Consider the following 19,665-nt stretch of genomic DNA (forward strand, 5'->3'; position numbering starts at 1 on the left):
CCTTACAAATTGATTTCCTAAAAACTGAGGCTTGCTTTCAAACTGGTGAAAAGTCTGACTTCAAGTACGTATACCATAAAACAAGAAGGAAAAAAAAGCTCATTGAGAAGTAATTTCTGGAATACAGTCTTCTTTCTTCAGATTTTGAGATTCGAATAGAATGATTCAAAGGTAGTTTGGTCACTTTCCTCCTAACGTGCTCTGCAGAGCTTGCAGTTACATGCCTTTTTACAATGTCTGTAATAAAAAGGTAATCTGGTAATGGAAATTCCAATTTCTACCTAGTAGGAATCCTCACTATTTTTCTACAGTGGTATGCATTCAGTTAGTAACACGCTGTCAGTCTCACATCTATTAAATGGGGGCAGTGCTTGGTTTTCTGGCAGCCTGATATCTGTCATAATTCTTATGCATTTAGGCTCTTCCTCTATGTTCTGCAGTTTTCTGAAGCGGCTCATGATCCAAATTGATTGCATCTACTTCTCTCTGGGAAGGGGAATTTACTTTGTACTTGAACTTGTTTTACATTCTAATAGGAAATGCGGGACTTCATTCTCATCTTTTTCCTTCTGGATCACATAAAAAATAGTGTATCTAGACCTGAAATATCAGATCAAAAGACAAATTTCTAATGGATGTACTAAGAAAAGAGATTGGGATTGGGATGAGAGAAGACTGATTTGGAGAGACCTCTTTTAGAAGAGGGAAGTTTGAGAGGAAAAACATAAAATCAGATTTTTGAAAACATGAAAAAAAAATCTTGAGAGGGTATGGAAATTGAAACAAGGAGTTGTATGCAAGTTTCTTGTTTTATGAATTTGTAGATCTCCTGTGTTGTTTAAAAGTAAAACGATAGGTTTAAAATTCAGGATGTGAAGTCTGGCTTGTCTCAGTTATTGTAAATCTGAGTGATTAATTACAAGTGAAGACATCTCCAAGAAATCTCCATCTCTTAGGAAGCATGCAGTTAATAGGAACTTTTTAGTGACTATCACACTTTTCAGGAGAATAGAGGCACTGTACTCCCTCTGTCAACAAGACAGAGGTACTGTCTTCATTAGCAGGTAATACAGTACAGTAAGAGCAGACCTGTGAGGCAAAATGATTGGTGCTGAGGAGCTGATGACACCATATACATCTCGGGAGGATTTATTTCAGTCCAGCTGTGATCTGCATTCAGGGACTAAATATCTGTTAACAGTTGGAGTGTGCTTTTACATTTAGTTTCATCCAAAAGGGAATGCAGTCTGCATGCTCTGAAACTGCTCTGTAGGGTGAACCAAACCAAAGTAGGTGGGGATGTTGAGAAGATCTGACCCAAAATGTGCTCCTTATCAGAACTAAAATGATAAGATAGGTACACCCATAGTCAGTGCTTCAGGGACGAAGCAGAGATGCAAAGTATTAGGAACTTTTCTGGACCCAAGAGATCTTAGTGCAGTTCATTCTTGGCACAGAAGCCTAGTGAGTGTTGAAGAAGGGAAGTAGGTGCTCCTCTGTGATACTGTCCTTCACAGGAAATCAGTCAAAAGCATGATAGCTTGCTGAGAGACTGGGGGATCTAAAGAGGACTGATGGGCTTGGAGATGATGCACAAAACGTGAGGAATGGCCGAGGGAGCTGAGTTTGAGCTTGAATTCAGCCTCGAGAGGGGAAGGATAATTAGGCCCTAACTGCAGTCTTCAAAAACCATGAGGAGGATTACAGAAGAGAGACAGATGCTTCTTAGAGGCACACAGCAAAAGGACAAGAGACAGTTGTCACGTGCTGTAGCAGTGGAAATCCCAGTTGAACATACAGAGAGTAATTTCACAGTGAGGGTGGTTAAGCACTGAACAAATGCCCAGAAATATTTTGAAGTCTTTATCCTTGGATAGATCAGGTGCAATCTGATCTAATTTTGAAATGAGCCCTTCTTTGGGCAGGTGATTGGACTAGGTGATCTCCAGAGTTCCCTTCAAGCCTGTGTTTTTCTGTGGTTCTTTTAACTGCACGATAATTTTAACTTGGATTTTATATTCACCTCCTTTCATCTGAAGTACTAAAGGCTGTGAATAGTGAAACCATCCTAGAAGAATCTTATTTTTTGTCCCATCGTTCTTCTGATGGAATTGGAACACTTTCTGCAAGACCTGTGGTAATTATATGAGCAAAAAAATTGAGTGTATGCAAGACAGCAACACAGTCATCTTTGAACATCCTTTTTAAGTGGTATAAAATAGAGCATGGAAATATCAGTACAGCCTCTACATGTGGTTATAGTTTTTCAGGCTTCTATCAGTGCTTAAGAGTTGATTACTTTCCCTTGTGTATTTTGAGATTTTTTTTTGTAAAAATATGATATTTTTAAAAAATTGAGTGTGATTTGTCCGAAACCCAGCATTCAGTATCCCAGCTGAATGTTGCTTTGTATGCCAGCAGTTACCATACTTAGTGTATCAGTGTCTTGCACACTTAAATTTGTTAAGAAATAAGATAAGCATTTGAAGTGAGGAAAAGTGTGAATAACAAAGATACAACATTTTGTTTCTGTCAGATTTTTCAGACATTCCATATACTGACTGGTGTGGGCAGTCCATACACAATCACTTAGATGTGCATTCCTCTAAATTTTCTGGAATTTCAGGCTGTAGCGACGCAGTATCCCATGGTTCAGCTAGTAGCACCAAGAGTACAGAGCTTGTACTAGGTAAGTTTGCCTTGTGAATATTAAAGACAAAACTCTTAAACTATTTTTTAAGGTATTGTGGAAAAATAGTATTTTATTTATACTTAGTGCAACAACCTAATGTGCGTTACTTCCAAACATGGGTGCCCTAATCATTACCAGTGAAGGTAGCAGCATTGTCTATGTTTAAGGGCAGATGGGAGAATACACTTTAAAACTCTTCTGCCTAGTCTGTATGGCATTTTTGCAGGTAACCTAAACAGCTTTGTATCATACATTACAATCAAACTGATTGTCTTTTTTTCCTAGTATTGGTAGGCAAAAAAATTTCTATGAATAAATAAATTACTGAATTTGGCTTTTATGAAAGACCTTTGAAGTATAAATGGAAATTAAACGTTATCGTTTGCATTTCTGTAAAGAGAAAGCAATTTCTTTTTTTGAACTTGTGTTTTATATTTTGCATTAGCATAATTTCTTGTGAAGTAGCTTGTTGCTGATTTAACCAGCATTTATACAAACAGAACAGCTAATTTATCATCCAATTTGCAACATCATTTGGTGACAGAGACAGCACTGTTGTTGAATCTTACAGTGACTTCAGTTTTTCCAACTACCACTAATTTACTTTTCTTAAACACTGCCATGTTAAAATTAATGAAAATATTTTTTAAGTTTAGATGGGAATATTTGCTGGTGGTTTAGAAAAGAATATATGCACACACATGTATATGCACACGCACACATGTGTATATATGTGTTTATATAAAATCCTGGAACTCATTCATCTGACATAAATTTAACACACAGGCTATTCTGCTTAAATCTCATGCTGTTGAATTTATTTTTCAAGGAGTAAAATCAATCCCAGATGATACACCAGTGTGTAGGATATTGCTGCGGAAAGAAGTCTTACGTTTAGTAATCAATTTGAGTAGTTCAGTAGGAACTAAGGGCCATGAAACTGGACTCCTGACGTAAGTTAAATATTTTTTAAATTACAGTTTTAGCACCGTTCAGTTGTATGTGTTCTCTAAGGTCTTATAGGGGTTTGCATTATTTTTGACTCCTCAAAAAATTGTCAAGCAGGTTTTACAGTGTGTTACTGGAGTAATTGAACATGATGTAAACGTTAAGTTTTAACTCTAGAAGTGCAGCACTAAGCTTTGCAGCAGATATAAGTGTACTAATACACTTAGGGGCACCTGTTCCATATTTGCATTAACAAGTGGGAACAGTTTGTCGTCATTCTTTTAAGAATTTTCCTTTTAATATTTCTGCTTTGTCTTATTCTTTATCTTTCTTTTTCAAACAGTAATTTAACTGTACTGATGTTTCATTACCTATCTCAGTGTATATAGTTTTGCATGTATGCTAGAGAGTTCTAAGTGATATGGGTATGTGATGCATCTTCAAAAAAGAAGCAATAATTAACTAGTTCTTTTTTTGTTTGTGCCAAATAAGGTATATCAGATAACCCAAATAATCTGAAAGTAACTTCTTAAGAAACACCAATCTGCTTTAAGCAGGAGTACAGCTACTGGAATTAATTTACAGACAAACTTATGTTACAAGTAAAGAAATATAAATCCAGGGATTAAACAGGATAATAAAAGCTGTAGGCTTCTGGACTAGTCATGTTGAAAACTGACATATGACTGTTAAAAGAAAATGTAGAAATATTCGGTTTAAAAAATGCTTACAGGCATAAAGTTATCCATAGTTACTTATATATTGATGCTGCATTTGGATGCCACTTCTTTGATATGCTGTTTGCTTCCTACACCTATTATTTTAAGAGCAGGTGTTCTCAGATATTGTATGCAACTTTCAAATTAGGTAGTCTTTTTCCATCTTGTTAACATAGATTTCCTCCAATTTAGTACAAAATAATGCTGTCTCTTCTGATCGTCTTGCTTCATCAGATCTGGAATTTATAATGCCTGTTACTGAAGAGTTTTAGTTTGCTAATGATGACAAAAATTAATTGAACATTTTTAAAAAATATGTTGGAAGTCTGTGCAGGACTTTAAAACTTTTTTTTCCTGTTGATCAGAATTAAGGAGAAGTATCCCCAAGCATTTGATGACATATGCCTTTACTCTGAGGTGTCCTACTTGTTAGCACATTGTACATTTCGACTCCCATCTCGAAGGTTCATTCAGGAGCTATTTCAAGATGTACAGTTTTTACAAGTAAGTTGATTGCACTAAAGTGTGCCAGCCGGGTACAGGTTTCACGTTCTAAATAAGATGCTTTCAGGCATGACTTACAGGAAGCCTTTTTATGTCTTTCTAGTAAAATAGCTAAAGAAGGCACTAACACTACATCCATCTTTTTCTTTTAGATGCACGAAGAAGCAGAGGCTGTTCTAGCAACACCAACAAAACAACCAGTAATTGATACATCAGCTGAATCCTGACCTCTGTGCCAGGCAGTGTATTAACATATGGACTTACTGAAATCCTCAGACAACCTCCAATTGACTGGATGATAAAGTTTGGAGCATCATCTTCTAGACTGTTCCAGAAGCTACTGGTACCTGAAGAGTGAACTGAAAACCATTTTTTTCCTCAACCAATTACTGCCCCAGTCTTTTGAGCCCTTTGGGGAGTTATTAAACATTACCATAGTTTTAATAATAGCAATTACCAGTATATGCAAGAGCCGAGCACTGAACACCTCCACAAATTTTCATTTCATTTTTTAACATAAATAAAAAATAGGACAACGTGCAGAGACATCTTTTATGACTGACTTTTGAATCTGTTCCAGAGAAGCAGAATGATGCCTTGCTTTTTAACCCCTGGATACCAGGAATCAGAGTATCTGAGGGTGCATTTCATTGGCAGCAATGGGGAGCTGTGCTGTAATCGTGGACACCAGGGGTTTAATGTTAGCCCTTCTCTGTTAGTTTTCTTACTGTTTGTAACACTACTTGGGGGATTTATAACTTCAGACAGCAAGAAAAGCCTCTGTGAATCTGAGGCATTCTTTAAGTTATTTTAATATTACTATAGTTGTAAGTCATTTTATTAGCAGTCTCTCCAGTTTCATTGCATTTACATATATGTATCTTATCTGAACCAGTTAAGGATTTTCACTACAGTTTGATTCAAAAACAAAAAATCATTTAAACTTAAGATCTGAAATCAGATTGTTTTCCCTGAATGATATGCATGTGTTTGAAGTTCCTAGACTCATGCTCATATGGTGTGAATGTTGGTCATATTCTTAACTGAAAACCTGTAACAAGCATGATTTTTATCAGATAAATGAATATTGTATCAACTAAACTTGAAAACATTTAATCATTGCTGCTTTGTGAGAAGACATAGTAAATGAGCAATTTCCATGCTCCATGGAAACAACTTTTTATAAAAACAAAGGTTTGCTTGAATTTCAATGTATGAGTGACCAAGCATCAGATAGTACTAAAAATTGTAGTGAAAAGCCTTAAGAACCAAATTTTGAAGCAGCAGTACTTACAAATTTATATTGGTATTGAGACCTGTTGCACAAGTCGCATGATACAGTGACTGTTAGGGGAAGACAGTTGTCTTTATCATGTCACTAGCGAGGTTGTTAAATTAAAAAGTGCAAGCTTAAAAAAAAAAAAAAAGTAAGTATCCCCACCACTTCTGTCATGCATCTGAAGATTCAGAAGCCTTTATAAAAAGGTAATATAAATATATGCAAATATATATATATAAAGTAGCATGGCCACCTTTGTTAGAATGCCTGTAATAGAAAGGGTTACCCTTTGATTTTGATATAGGTGAATAATTCAGCTGGACTGTACTAGGTAGAATATATTTTTATCCATTCACTCTTACCATTTTTTTTATAATTGTCAGATTAATACTTAGATGAAGATAAGTGAAATTTCTCCTAATACTTCCTAATACTCATAACCCTGATCTTACTGGCTATGCTACTGGAGACTTCAATAAGTAGGCCTGTGAACCAGTAACAGCGTAACATGATTTGTACTGAAATGTAGAATTTATTTGCTTTTAGTGGAAATTTCATCTTGCCACATAAGCACTGCTTTGCAGAGATCACTTCACTGAGTTCTTATGTGCACTGCATACCATCAGGTTCTGGTAAAGCAGATCTGTAAGTTGCTGCTCATAGTCAAATTTAGTTTCCTAGATTATCTTTTCATGAGTTCCCACTGAAGGAAAGAGCAAAAAGAAACCAATTCAACTCTTTTATGGTCAGTGACACAAATAATACATTTATTTGTTGGAACGTGTTTGGAATGCTTTGAAAACATACCCACCAGTAACTATTGGACTTCTCTGGTCATAAGAAATAAATGCTTCTGTAAAACCAAAATGTCAATCACAGTAGACCAAATAGTGGTGTAAACTCCAAAGGAAATAATGTAGTGTTCCCAAGAATGGGACTAGCATATCTTATACAGTAGTTTCAAACACTACCTCAGTTAGGCTAGAGTATAAGAGATTTGTTTTAATGACTAGATGGGGTTATGTCAAACAACTCCATGTTATTTTTCTGCAGTTAAAGCATAATAAACAAGTATTATCACCTGTATTAAAAAAAAAAAAACCACCCTTATTCATTTGTTACCAGTTTAATCCATAGCACTTAATGTAGAAAAGGCAATAGGAGGGCCTTTGATTATTAAAAAGGTAAGCAAAAGAGATGTCAGTATACTTTAAAAGGATTCTCCATCCTGAAATGCGTATACCTTCTGAAATACTCAGTTGTGTGGGGATCCAAGACAACAAAACTTGACAAACGAATTATTGCTGCAAATTCAGTTATAAAGCATGATTTTCTTTCTAAAAGTGTATGAGTGTCAGTAGATTTCAAATCAATATGCATAATGGATGTAAAGTCCATGCTGTACATAACATACAACATTTCTAGAATTAATTTACATTAAGCTCATTAATGTTTCTCTTTAATTGACAAATGAAGGGATATTGTAATTGAAGGAATTTGATATTGGTCTAGTTATAAACTGTGAATTTCTAATTTTATCAATTTCTTTTTTAAAATATCCCTTTCAAAGTTCTTATTTGAGGGTTTTATTTTGCTTCATGATAAAACTTCAGAAGAAAACAGTTATAAATAAAAAGTCTGCATATATTAAACTTAATAGAAAATTCTCCCACTTTTCCTGGAAAGGGTAGCAAGCTTATAAACCATCCATTTTCTGTTTTTCCAGTCCTAACAATTTTTGATGCTATTGAGTAAATGGTAAAGCATATGGTACTCAGTTATACCATATGCAAGTATAGTTTGTTTGCTGTGGCAAAGGAAACTCCTGAATGATTAAACATGCTAGCACAGAAAATATTCAGACAGGTCTGAGGTTAAACCCTTTGTGGGAAAAGAAATGCTGGATATGAAACCAATTGAATATAGTCTACTAAATTAGCCGGCTAATTTCCTTGGTCTCCTTTTTTATAGTCAGTGGAAAGGGATAGTTCCTCTGCCAAAGGGCAGTTCAGGGCAGAAATCTGATCTAAGGACTCTGGATTATTTCCTGGAGAGCCTGTTTCTCTCCACCGAGTGTAGAAGGGGACAAAGCTGGATGGTGTGAATATCCTTTTTGAGAGAGGCATCAGAAATTCAGGGATGTTGGATGCATCTAACTCTGACTGACATCACTTGGGGTTGTAGATACGTATTGAGGTGCCTAACTGTGAGTATGTGCGTACTTGGCAGGTTATATGTGAAATACAGAGACACTTTTCCTATCCAACTTATTTGTTCTTATTTGACTGGAAATATGTACCTACAGATGTCATCACTGATTCTTTTTTTTCCCCTGAGACACAATAGTAAAATACTCAGTAGTTTATTGTGCAGTGGCTTGGCACACTGAGGTAAGCTGCCTTTTACAAGCATTTTGAAATACTACGTACATCAATGACAATATTCATTCATCTTTTGAATTCATTCTACTTTGAAGCATAGGTAGCGGTCCTGAATGAGAGAATTGTAACATGCAGTGAGAAGCTTCAGAAAACTCTAGCACCTTTAATAAGTGCATAAAGGAGAGCGAGCTAGTCTAGAAATACTTCAAGAGGTAGGTAATGATTAAAGCCTGGTGAGAGATGAAACAGCTGGTGCTTCATCTTAGTCTGTTTTGATCTTGGTATTTGGCCTTTGAACTTCAGGAAGCTTGTGTTACTTTGTAAAATGAGTGTAAGCTCAAGATGAGGAATCTTAAAGGAAGAATTTTTGCCAGGTTTTGGAGCCTCTCGGAGGTTTCTGCTCATCTGGCAGGCCTGCACAGGAAGTCCTGTTAAAGGGTGCTTTGCTGTGGAGGCAGTTGAAAACAGGTCCCCTATTATTATCTTTTTGGTTAACCTTTACTACCATATACTTATTAAAGGTATACTAGGTGAGAGTAAAATCTGAAGACTGTAAAAGACCTTTGGGAACATGCTAGAAACCGTGTTTATATCTTGCTAGACACCCTTAGCTCTTTGGGTATTTTTGTTTTGTTTGTTTAACTCCTAATTCTGGTTCCCTGGATATTTTTGTTTGCAACAGACTTGTATGTTCAGTAAAGAATGTGGATTTTCTTTGGACTATTTTTGTAAAATAGATAGCAATGCCACAGCATGCAGAAATTGCACATTTTGCTTGAATTGCTTTGTAAAATACACTATTTAATTTGAGAAATGTAATTTATGCCAAAAAGTGTAACATGCCATTTTGCCACTGAATAGGTTGTTTTAGCACAAGATGCAATGTCTTAGGGGGGAAAGGCAGACATTTTGTAGATTTAACTGAAAAATTGTTCCAATATTGGCTGTCAGAATCCCTAACACTGCATTACAAGAGATGATGTAAATTAATCATTCTGAGGAGGGAAGGGATCGAGGAAAATCAAGACTTATTCTCCCTGTCCCACGTGGTCTTTTTTTATTTAGTAATACGCTGCTACATATTTGGAGGTTCTAGTGTTTGTAGGTCACTGAACAGACATTGAAATCTGATTTATATTGTATACCTGTAACATAGAAAGAAAAAGTATTTATATATTTTCCGTAAGAATATTGCATTGAGCTGTGTATAATTTAAACAGAGGCTTGTCCCAAAATGGTATTGCCCACCTTGATTTTTTTTTTTGTATAGTGTGTACAGTTAATGTCCATGGGCATTAAAAGCCTCCTGAAGCGTAATCTTATCAAAGGGATGCATTGTTAATAAAATGTAATTAAACTTCTTATAGTTGTTCTGGTCTCATATGTACCTCTCAGCACTAGAAATGGGTTGGAATTTTATTTATATTTGTAAGTTACTAATTAACTAGAATGACCTTAAGCTTTCCAAATAAACATTTTTTTTGTCAAAAATATATTTTACTTTAATACTTTATAAGATGTCTTGTAAAAATAGAAGGGGAATCTAATATTTTGTGCACCATTTTTATTTAAAGAATTTAGTGTACTGATACTGACAATTAATCACTTTCCATTATGTGACGTTTACACATGTTTAGTATTGGCATTTCAAAAGTAGATGTGAAAGTTGAATTATAAACAGAAATGACAAACAGAAAAATTCCATTTTGAAAACCAAATAAAGATTTGAGTTTTGAACTCATTCAACCATAATTAATGCAAGACGTGTGTTTTTTGTTTTTTTTTTTTTTTTTTTAAAGAAAAGTTATGCATGGCAACACACCTCCACCTCTGCCAAAAATACTTTCCTAATCTTCATCTCTAGTTATAAGGCCCTGACTGTACCCTTTGACTTATATGAAGGCATTATTTTCCTGAGAATTACCTGCTTGTCTGTGTGTTTTTAAGCACAGGTAGTTTGAGGAAACAACAACATCAACAAGCAGAAAGGTTTACTGATGAAGAGGAGCTAACTTGTCTTCCTGCTGCCAAGCAGGCTCCGTGTTTTGTCTGGATGTGACGGTACCTGCTAAAATGTTCCCTGGCTTTCCGATGGTGAGGTTCTCCACGTGCCCAGGAGGAGACGAAGGAGCCGAGCTGAGGCCTCGCGGCAGGGTCTGGTGACTCACTGAACCTCAAGAAGGCACCACCAGGTACGTGGCCCTCCCCATCACACCTTGGGCTAAGGTATGGCAGCCAAGCCCCAGCAGCTGTAGCTTAGAAGTAGGAAATCACACTTTGTTGCAGCCATCCACTCTGGCACTGAGAACTGGATAGTGTTGAAATTTAAAATGTGTTTTGTGGGGTAGGCTGGCTTTTTTGGCTGAGTTCTGTATCAGAATTCCTTATGCCTATAACTCTTGATTTTAGGATACCTTTCAAACCTTTTTAAATGAACAGGCCTTTTTAAAATGAACAATTAGGAAGTTTTATTTCAGTAATGGCAGAACAGCCCAGTTTAAAAGGCTTACTGCTGGAGAAAATGCTCGTAATAGTATATCCACTCCAATGAAATGCTTTGGAGAAGTTACTTTCTAAGTTGTAAGGATACTGTGATGTTCAGCAATCAAAAATAAAACTTTCAAATTCACTAACTTGAAGGAAATTAACATTAAGGGAGGAATAAAAGTTTCTCTGGGATATTGCCATCAAGTAAATACTTTGCTGTTTTCTCTCACAATGTCACCAGATGTTCCTTTACTCCACTGTCTTCTCTCACAATGTCACCAGATGTTCCTTTACTCCACTGTCTAAAGGCTGAGAGTATCAGACTTTGTTTTCTCTACATCTCAAATAAACTCCTGTGAGCAACCTAGGCTTTGACACAGTGTTCTTTAACCAGACAACACTAAACACAAATCCAACAATGTGTGTTTTGTTTGCTTCACCTTTGTATGCCTGAACACTTCTCTCTCTACTTCAAGTCAGTGCTTTTATTATTCAAAGTCTATATAGATTCTCGTGGGTTTTTCTGTGGCAGCACAGCTTGTATACATTATGACAATACTGATAAGCAACAGTACAACAATGAACAATGTAGCTGAGGTTCAGTATAACAACTCATTTTTATCTGCAGCTGCTTAGTTTTTAAGTAGAGACTGTGATAAGCTAAAAAAGTTAAGTACAGGTTACACAAGAGGAGGTCAAAAGTCAGTGTCGTTAATATACAAGTGATGAGAAAGTAGGGAGGCCCTAGGATGTTGGTGCGCAGGGTAGAAAGAGCAGGAGTGCTGTCTCTACAGGGTAGTGTATTTAGAGAAGGCAAAGTCACTTCTAATCCTGAAGTAATGCATCATATTCAGTGTCGGTGACCCTTCCAAGCTGATTCTTTGGGGGGAAGCACAGCACCCCCATCTGACATTACCCTTCTGATAAACACCCCAAGGCATGTGCTCATGCCAGGCGATATATCCTGGTTAGGGGTGTCCAGAGCAGCAGTAAGTTCATACAGAGGAGTATTATAAGTGAAATTATACTCCTTGCATCTGACAAACTGTTAAACTTGCCTGTCTGCTTCCTAAATGAGTTTTTAATCTCTACAAAGCAGAGTAGTTCTTTGTGTCAGGCTATGAAGAACTGCTATGATCTAATCCTCTACATAATATATGCCACAAAATACTGGCCTGGAAATCTTACCTCATGCCCATAACTTGTGATCAAACTATAGCATACATCATTCCAGTGCAAAAGTCAGTATTTTTAAATTACTCCTGAAGCAACAGCTTTGCAGAGTTAACAAAAGTAGGACTTAAATGAAAGTCATCATCAAGAAAAGAAATGATCGTGGATTCAGAAACTCTTATTTGTATTTTGTAACCCAAACACTACATGGACTCAGTGGTACAGAGTACATCAAAGCCTCCTCCATGAACAGTGCACATCTGTTTGTGAAACATATCTCAGACTGGTCTTTCTGCCAGCTGTTTCTCTGGGTGATGAGCCAGTACCTTCATTCAAAATATCAAAGTAATACTGTGGCTGGTACAATGCTGCTGACAGCTGTGGCTTGCTTGTTTCCAGCATCTCTGGGTTTTGATAGGGGTCAGTTTCAACTGCAATGTGAGATGAATATGCAAAGTTTTCAAACCAAGTATGAGTCATAGGTTTTGGTGTGGATGTAAAGTCTCGTTCTTCATTTTGATTAGGGTAAGTCCAGGAAGAATTGTGAACATCAATCTTTTCTTCTGTTGGAGTAGAAGACATTTGTCTCCACAGATGTAATTTCTGGGCTTCAGGCTTATTATCCACTGCTAGAGCATCAGGCATGCAGTCATTTATTTTCAATACTTTCTCAGAACCAATCTACAGGGGAATCATTAAAAAAAAAAATCACTCAATGAAAGAAGCTCAGGGTAAAGGGAGTAATTACTTCAAACACTTCTAAAATTGCATTGTAAATATTGTGAGTGGGGTGTTTCCATACAAAAGAACTGAATTTGAAGGAAGAAACATACAGGATGTTTGATGGAAGCTGGATTTTTATGTGGAATTTATCAACTAGTATTTAGAGATTTTTTTTTAAGTTAAGAAGTTCAATATGATTAAATGTAATGAAGTAAGAAAAGATGTCCCTTTATTTTACAGACTTGGCCAGGGTTTTATCATCTGTGCAGTTTTCAGTGTGAAACAATAGCAAATGTAGGGCAGCAGAAGTTTGTGGGCTGTAAGTTTTAGAGATGACTCCTTCAGTGAATACTAGCAGCAAAACTGGCAATGCTTCCACATGTGCCAGGATGATAGAGACGTGCTCCTAGTTTTGGGACCCCTTGTGCGCTGTATAAAGGCAGTGGTTCACGGTTTGAAGGGCCTGTCGGGGAAGCTGAGAGCACTCTCTCCACCCCTTCATCCCAGCCAGACCTGTCAGTGCCTGGCAGAGCCCCCTGCAAGGGCCATTGGGGGGGGGGGGGGGGGGGTTTGCTCTCCTGTGCTTTACAATGATTGACAGTGTGACGGACAAGTGAGGCGGGGGGGACAGCTCAAAAACCATAGCAAAGTGCACAATTCTAAGGTACGGTCTGTTGTGCTCAAGGTTTTAAACAGTAATAGTGGAAGGACTAGCTGTCAACATCATTATCTGATTACGCTTTCATGCTTTCTTTGCAGTAACAGACATCAGAATACAAAGTGATCACTGCAGAAGCACATGCAAGGAGAGTTTTTCCACAAAATGACGTCAAACCATGATGTGAGATTATGTTTATTTCTGTATAATGAGTGTCGCTCATTTTTAAAAGCAGCCAGGACAGGAAAATGATTTTTTGGTGAAATTTTTCTAATCTAAGATTGGAAAAATTAAAAATATTAGATTTGTTCAGTGATCTTACCGTAAGATCTTTAAATGAAAGCACTTTGCTCCTGTTAGGACTAGGTATTACAGGACAGCAGCACTCCTTCACCCTGGAAACAAGACAGCAAAACAAATGAGGTTTTTTTGTTCTCTCACCAAAGCATATTCTACCAGCAGAAGCAACTCTTAGATGTGTACAGAAACAGCAGGAGATGATGAGTGTCTCGGAAATGCTGCAAGCCAAATACTTACAACATCCACACAGTTGGACATTCAAAGGAAAAAAATGAATGAGACCTTATAACAGGCTGGAAAAGACAAGCTGCAGCTGTGGTTTGTGAATTACACTAGTTACATTCTCTCTCTACAGGAGAAAAAAAAAATGTATTATAACTTACCACTTCATCTTCCATTGGCATAGAGCTGCTACTACCAAAGGAACTATCACAAGCAGGACTAGAAGGTACAGCATGTTTGCTGTGAAAGGAAAAATACTTTAAAAAATTGTTTTCAATTTCTCCCTTGTTAAAAGTCAATACATCCTGAGTTTCTGGGACAAATTACATCCTAAGGTCCATGAGGGATACTAGCCACTAAGTCAGCAGTGAAGTTGTGTGGTCTGTGGTTTGTAAGTGGTTGCAGGATACTTTGGCTGTAAATTCTGAGATACAGTTATATGTGTTTGGATATTGATTTCTCTTACAAAATTGAAATATCACCAGATTGCTTTTAACTTGCCCTCTGCTCACATTGGCTTCTTACCTAAAAGAAATTATCAAGAGTTAAGGCAGTGGGAATCTCACTTAACACTTGGTTTTAGGTTTTCTCTCAGATACCAAAAAAAATAAGCTAAGATTGTTACCATGAGCCAAAACTGAAGTAAACTCTACCTCCAGTGTGTCTATCAAGATAGACACTAGCAGTGTTTTTCCTCTCCTAGGATTTTATGCTGCCACAAGAATCTCAATGTTTCCTTTCGGCTGGAAGACACAGCCTTGGGCTATGTTTGCACAACCTGCTTGGGCTGTTGCGAACTGGTCCTGACCGAAAGAGCTGGTGCTTTCCCTGTTCCCTGGCAGACTGCTCTAGCCGCTGCCCTCCGGGTTTGTATGTCCCTTCCACGAACCACAGCAGGGCAGGGGCGCGGGTGACGTTCTCCTTTATTCTTCGCTGGTAAGTTTAGAAATGGGTCAGCCCTGCATTCATTCCCTGTGTGGCTGTACAAACGGCTGCTCCTGTGCCGGGGAAGCCTGGAGTGGGAGCAGGATCCCTGGCGTGAGAGGGAGAGGAGAGGCAGAGCTGCCTCTGCCCATGAGGGTTTAGACACAGCCCTGGTAGGTAGCGTAAAGCATGAAGTTTCCTTGCGCAAGCCAATACCAAAGGGTGAACCCTTTCCTCCCTCTTGCCCTTTACCCCCACCTCAGACAAATGTTTCAAAACTAGGTATCTCCAACTTGGAGCACAAGTCTCAAAAGACGTGAGCCTGCTGAGTGGTATTTTCAAGGGAACAGAATTACGGGCATGCAATTTCCTGTTCTGCTTTGAAAAGTGGCTCTGCCCAGACTGCTCAAGCCAACAGTCTTCTCGTATTGACTTGTGAAGGAATTGACTCATTAATGGATTTTAAAAGTGATCTGAATAAATATCAAAATCAGAAATTCAAGGCTCCTGATAGAAATCATCTATTTGCGCATAAGTCTGTAATTTTTCCATAGATCAGAAAACTAGTTAAATACAAATAAAATTCTTTAATGCAGTCCAGCAGACAGGACTTGCTGGCCAAGCAGATATGCATGTATGAAGCTACTTCCACGAAGGTTATGAAGGTTATGAAATTTAAATAAGGTTGTAAAATTCTTTTCATTTCTAAAATACAAAGACATAGCTACTTAAAAGCACCAAAATGTTGTGTTGGTGCATGCATTTTTCTTTCCAGTTGGATCCTTTCTCAAGGGCATGCTACCTATAATTAAATGTTTTCCTTTGAGAAAGGAAGATTACTTTAATCTAGCATCCTCCCATCCTTCTGCCAGAAGACAAATTATCATTGTCAATACTCACAATTAAATGGCGTTTCTATGTAAATAAAGTTGACAATAGGAGTCTCTCCTCCACCTGTATATGCTTTAACCACTAGTTTGTATTTTGTATTTGGCATTAGGTGTTTCACAGTGTACCTCTTCTCTTCTGGGTTTTCAATTGTGTATTTACATAGCACTGAACCATCTAAAATGAAACCAGATGTTACAAATAAGCATAATTGAGACCACTAAACCACTGAAATAACAGAGCATTTACAAGTCACCTTCTCTGTAATACGTGTACTTTCTTCTGTGAAAGATGATGCATCCTGACTCATTGCCACTGGGCTACACTCGCATCCCCTCTAACTGGAAGGTCCACGGCCCAGCCCGTCCTGTGGCAGACCACCTAACAACTTCCTGGCAAACTATTCCTGCAACTATTTATTTTCATTTTCTTTTACTCTAGCTTTCTAAACAGAATTGATTAGATCTTCCCATTTTCTTTTTCTCCAAAATCCTATAAATCCTCAAAGATTAAGAAATTGCTGCCTGAAAAAAAAAAATATCCCTGCCTCTCTGTTTAGGCAACTCCAGACCCCAGGGAGAGAAGGGCTGGCTTCTTCCTCCTGTTCCCAGTCACACCCCTTATCTGCCAGCTCAGGCAAACTGGGAAAGAGCCAATCTTTGATTTAAACATTTCAAGCCTTTCCTAACTGGGACTACTTGCAAAATTATGGTACTACTATGGTAGTTTAGCTTTGAGAGGAACTACCACATAAGCCTCCTTCAGTTCAAACTAAACTTTTCAGCCTGGTACTAGTCTAATCCGCAGAGAGGATCTGAAACAGGACATGACCAACCTGTGAGAAAAGGGAAGGAAAGGGAAAAGAAGAAAGAAAGAAAGAAAAAAACCCTACACTCTTGAATACATTGGAAACACCTGGAAATTTTAATGCAGTAAAGTCATCTGGAGCAGTTTTGGGTGTGGAGCAGGAAAATCAGAAACAAAAGATTAAATGTGGCTTTGTGCCACATCCCAGCTTAGCTCTGCTGCACAAGAAACTCCAGTGTAGAACACAGCCATAGATATTTTCACTGTAAAGGAATTTAAATGGGGAATTTCCACAGTGTTCCAACTCTGAGGCAAATAAAAGGCATCCCATCTGTTTCTAAAATACCCTAAATCCTAGTAAAACTGACAGGCTTCCTATGAGTCTCATCCAAGTAGACCACAAACAGATGTTTCAGAGATTCATCCAGAAGTCAGCCTGCAAGAGGCAGAAACCTGACTCCTCCTACAGCACTACAGGAATCCATCCTGAAGTTAAAGGCAGTTACAAATCTGTGATGCCAGGACTGCTTCTGCCCATCAGCACCTCAAGCATTAGGGAGGAAGCAAAAGCAGCCGGTGTTGAAATCTGTATCTTGCCTAATGTGCCAGTCTGCCTGGCTAACGTGAACTTTCCAAGAGATTGCAGTATCAGCTACACCCCCATGCAGCCTTTTACCTGTACCAATGACAGACCTCCCTACGTCAGTTACCTGGAAGAACATGCTTTTTGGATTCCTTCAAATTGCAGTCCTCTTGCACAGGAGACACATAGACATGGTAACCTCCTACAAAGCTAGGCTGTGATGCATTTGTGTGATAAGAATCCCAAGACAGTGTTACTGCATGGAAAGTCAGATGAACTATTTCCACAGACGGGTCAAATGGAAGGGCTGGAAGAAAGGAAACTGATGTTAAACGTGCCATTTTTCTTCGAGAATGTTTACCTTCTTACTGAAACAATTTTAAATTTCCAAGTGGTGTTTCCATTTAAATCCGACTTGTATTTAAAAGCTTTGCACAGCCAAAACACTCCCAAAACCTGTGAGCTTCACAAAGCATTCACGTAGTCCACGTTATACACAAAGCAGCGACTGCTAATCACAGGTCTCGTTTAGCTCCCCTGACTGATGTGGACTCTACCTGGCCACTGCACTAGTTAAACATCATCTATTTAAGCCATTTGCATCGTTTTACGACTTGTACATGCTCCACCAATGATACAGAAACAACACAGCAAATGCATCTTCAGCTAGTTATAGGAAAAAGCCTGTAAGATGTTGCCAACTTACGGAGTTCCTTGAGATAACCAGTCTTCTTCTCCAATAAGAAGACTGTATTAGCAACAGATCCATAGATGTGGAAGTTGTATCTCACCCCCGGCACAAACGAAGCTACAAAATAGTTGAACTGATTACAAAAATGGTCATGGCTTGGTTATGGGGTTCTGCTTTTACTTTACTGCTTGAAACAGAGATCTATAATCCACTAGAAATCCTCTTTGGATGCTATTGTGCTATTAAGTCAACTGAAGAAAACCCCGGGTAAGCCAATTCTTAGTGTACCTAATGTGAATTAAATGTATTTATTCCAGCCGAACCAGAGAACTGAGATTTCTTAAAATATTTTTATTGCCCTAGAGTATTCCAGATGAGTGCACATTAGACTCTGAAAGCATCAAAGAGCAAGATAATTTCATTTCTGTTTCTGACACAAGCGAAGGTCATCCTTTGGACTGTTTAATGTAGACATGCACCCGTACATCAGAATTCCACGTTATCCTCACAGACATCCACTCCCAACCGCATTACCCAAGTGCAGCCCACTGAGGAACCGGACAACATTTTCTCTATGAAGACTCTCACTATGCTCTCTTTCAGTGAGGGGGCAGGCTCCCATAAAAAACACCCCTTGTGCATGTATGACTTGAAGTGCAGTTTGTTTAATGCATATTGAAATGTGTTCAGTCAAATTTTGATCAAACATGTTTTATTCCAAAGTGAACTCAGCTGGCAGAGACTCGAGGAAGGCTACAATCCTGCAGTTGCAGAAGTATATCAGAACGACTTTCACGCAGCCAGAAAGAATTCAGGTCTAATGGCCACCACCAGGACAGGAACACACAACTGATGCTAAGCAAGGACTGGTGCTGAGACATGTTCTCTGGGCACACTAAGAGCATTAAACCTCTCACTAAGCAGTGGGTATCATATTGCCCGAGTCTAAAATTCTGACCTGTGTTACAGATAAGGCAGAGCTCTATTCTGCTTCTCTCTTGCTGAAAACAGATTTTGAACTTCTTCATTAACTTCACTACCTTCCTTCAAGATTTTACTACAGGCTACTCAGAAGAGGTTTTGCCAAAATATTATGCTGATTTCCAAGAAATAGGCTCTGTGGTGCTGATACATGTGTGGTGTCTCATCCAGCTACTAGGCAAAACATGATGCTACCTGCTTCCAAAGAATTACACCTGCACTGCACAGACTTCAGTATTCCACAGGATTTGTATCCTAAATTTAATTAAGGCCCAGAGCATAAGAACAGGCATCAGAAAGAAAAATTTTTCTGCTTTCACCTGAGCTGATCAGTGCACTGGAAGTGTGGGGCCCAAATCTCTTCCACTGAAGATCACAGGGCTGCAACTCTGGAAAGTTACACCAATCGATAATGTAACTGTCATACGTATTTCTGGGTTCCCAGGAAATAAAAATGCCATCATCTGTACCATTAACCTGGTCTTCTTTAAGATTTGAAACGCCGAGTTCTTTTTCAGTGCCTAATAGTAAACAAAACAGAGTTTATATTTTCCAGTTATGTTTATATTTTCCAGTATTAGACCACTGATGCATAAATGAGGGTTGATACAGTTTCTATGCTGAGCTGTGGTAAACACTAATAAATCAGTTGTGTTTCTTAACACTAATAAATCAGTTGTGTTTCTTCATTATCAGACATATGGC

At 38.0% G+C, this 19,665-nt stretch overlaps 2 protein-coding genes across 5 annotated transcripts in view; one reads left to right on the plus strand and one right to left on the minus strand.

The window, feature by feature from the left end:
• Positions 1-10,275, plus strand: part of LOC112983590 (rapamycin-insensitive companion of mTOR) — a 93,527-nt gene extending 83,252 nt beyond the window's left edge. The window contains exons 35-38 of the mRNA XM_064502082.1: positions 2,537-2,689; positions 3,522-3,645; positions 4,725-4,863; positions 5,016-10,275. Coding sequence (XP_064358152.1) covers positions 2,537-2,689; positions 3,522-3,645; positions 4,725-4,863; positions 5,016-5,090 — 491 coding nt within the window. The 3' untranslated portion in view covers positions 5,091-10,275. The remainder of the gene's footprint in view (positions 1-2,536; positions 2,690-3,521; positions 3,646-4,724; positions 4,864-5,015) is intronic.
• Positions 10,276-12,346: 2,071 nt separating this feature from the next.
• LOC135323478 (oncostatin-M-specific receptor subunit beta-like) overlaps positions 12,347-19,665 on the minus strand; it is a 34,560-nt gene continuing 27,241 nt past the window's right edge. For all 4 annotated transcript variants that reach the window (XM_064502092.1, XM_064502091.1, XM_064502093.1 and 1 more), the window contains 7 exons: positions 19,281-19,481; positions 17,995-18,096; positions 17,416-17,595; positions 15,911-16,075; positions 14,248-14,326; positions 13,887-13,959; positions 12,347-12,864 (listed from right to left, as the gene is read on the minus strand). In XM_064502092.1, coding sequence (XP_064358162.1) covers positions 12,415-12,864; positions 13,887-13,959; positions 14,248-14,326; positions 15,911-16,075; positions 17,416-17,595; positions 17,995-18,096; positions 19,281-19,481 — 1,250 coding nt within the window. In that variant the 3' untranslated portion in view covers positions 12,347-12,414. The remainder of the gene's footprint in view (positions 12,865-13,886; positions 13,960-14,247; positions 14,327-15,910; positions 16,076-17,415; positions 17,596-17,994; positions 18,097-19,280; positions 19,482-19,665) is intronic.

Source organism: Dromaius novaehollandiae, chromosome Z (assembly GCF_036370855.1).
Source record: "Dromaius novaehollandiae isolate bDroNov1 chromosome Z, bDroNov1.hap1, whole genome shotgun sequence".
NCBI lineage: Eukaryota > Metazoa > Chordata > Aves > Casuariiformes > Dromaiidae > Dromaius > Dromaius novaehollandiae.